The 1,370-nt window shown below is 48.6% G+C and overlaps 1 protein-coding gene across 1 annotated transcript; it reads right to left on the bottom strand.

Moving 5' to 3' along the window:
- Positions 1-313: 313 nt before the first annotated feature.
- On the bottom strand, positions 314-1,361 carry LOC111655520 (dnaJ homolog subfamily C member 1-like). The gene is made up of 4 exons (XM_023406964.2): positions 1,257-1,361; positions 1,086-1,170; positions 636-799; positions 314-494 (listed from the first exon to the last, which is right to left on the bottom strand). The coding sequence occupies exons 2-4, from the start codon at positions 1,135-1,137 to the stop codon at positions 360-362; spliced, it is 351 nt and encodes a 116-aa protein (XP_023262732.1). The 5' UTR covers positions 1,138-1,170; positions 1,257-1,361; the 3' UTR covers positions 314-359.
- Between the last annotated feature and the right edge of the window lie 9 nt (positions 1,362-1,370).

The raw sequence follows: 1,370 nt of genomic DNA, 5'->3' as shown, positions 1-1,370 counted from the left end.
GACAGCACAGTGGAGAGTGACAGGAAACAGGGAGGCAGAGAGAGGGGGAATGACATGCAGTGAAAGGCCGTCCAATGCGGGATTCGAACCGGGGCCGACTGCAGCGAGGACTGTGGCCTCTACACATGGGGCGCCTGCTTAAACCACTACGCTACACGACGCCCCGTTCCTTCTCTCTTTAATAACAGCTATAAACACACACACCACCACCAACACTAACAATAACAACAACACACACACACACACAACACCACCACCACACACATCTTGAACTGAGAACGGATGGTTCATTAAACTAATATAATCTCAGTTCTAAGCAGAACGTCAGGATCCCTAACACCAGTATGAGTCAAACTTAACTACTTTAAACTCACATCAGACACCGACCGTCCCAGTTCATGAGCGATCTTCTCCCATCGACCTGGAGTTCCTCCTGGAAATTTCACCATCAACCTGCTGAGGAAACTGAGCTCGTCCTCTGTCCACTCTGCAGCCTGAGGACAGACACAGAGACGTCACCAGGTGTCCTCACACCTGTAGTCCACTACAGACTACCGACTGGACTGTATTGGACTACACCTGTAGACCAGTCTGTAGTCTTGGGACAGTTTAATAACTGATCAATGACATCACACCTTCTTCCTGCCAGCTCTGTGGTCCTGCAGCCAGCTGTCCATCTGGTCTTCAATCTCCTCAATGGATGAGGTCTGGTCGTAGCTCTGGTAGTTCAGGTTCTCTGAAGACGGCTCGTAAACTGGAAACTCCACCTTTGGCTTCTTGAGCTTCGGCCTCTTCTCTCCTGACAGACAGAGAGACAAAGGCAGACAAAGAAAAACAGTGAGACAAAGACACAGAGAGACAGCAGAGGGGAATTAAAACTGGACCAGGGACAGAGGTCAGACTCTGGATCAGTTGGTGGATTCAGGTTCAGTCTCAGTCTCTCTGCTGAAGATCTGGTTTCTGTTCAGTGACCTTAAATCTCATATTGTCCCCGAATGCACCAACTGAATTCCTTAAATTATCCATGATTGACTGATTATCGATAAATACTGATAATCAATCAGTATTGATGTTTTAGTGTTTACTGGTCACAGCTTCCTGTTCAGCTTCAGCTTCTTCTCTTTGCTGCTGCTTCATCTGCTGGTAGTCCTCGTAGTACTGCTTCACCTCCTGAAACACACAGAGACTGGGACTGAGACCGGGACAGAGACTGGGACTGAGCAGAGACCAGGTATGATCAGCGTGTCCCCTCCTACCTGGACGGTCTGAGGCAGGTTTTTGATGGACAGATAAAGCCAGATGCTCAGCTTCAGAGGGAGGATGTCCTGCCAGTGAGGCCTGTCCTGAACTCTGAAACAAACAAAAATAAA

The sequence above is a fragment of the Seriola lalandi genome, unplaced genomic scaffold, assembly GCF_002814215.2.
Source record: "Seriola lalandi dorsalis isolate HSWRI2012SDOR001 ecotype SW California unplaced genomic scaffold, Sedor1 jcf7180001975483, whole genome shotgun sequence".
In the NCBI taxonomy this organism is placed as follows: Eukaryota; Metazoa; Chordata; class Actinopteri; order Carangiformes; family Carangidae; genus Seriola; species Seriola lalandi.
This window is presented reverse-complemented; position numbering and strand designations above follow the sequence as displayed.

Excerpts from the sequence above, each read along its gene's own strand:
- LOC111655520 (XM_023406964.2), bottom strand. The coding sequence starts at position 1,137 with ATGAAGCAGCAGCAAAGAGAAGAAGCTGAAGCTGAACAGGAAGCTGTG. Across the intron at positions 800-1,085 it reads TGAACAGGAAGCTGTGACCA|GAGAGAAGAGGCCGAAGCTC; the intron begins GTAAACACTAAA and ends TCTGTCTGTCAG. Across the intron at positions 495-635 it reads ACAGAGCTGGCAGGAAGAAG|GCTGCAGAGTGGACAGAGGA; the intron begins GTGTGATGTCAT and ends GTCTGTCCTCAG.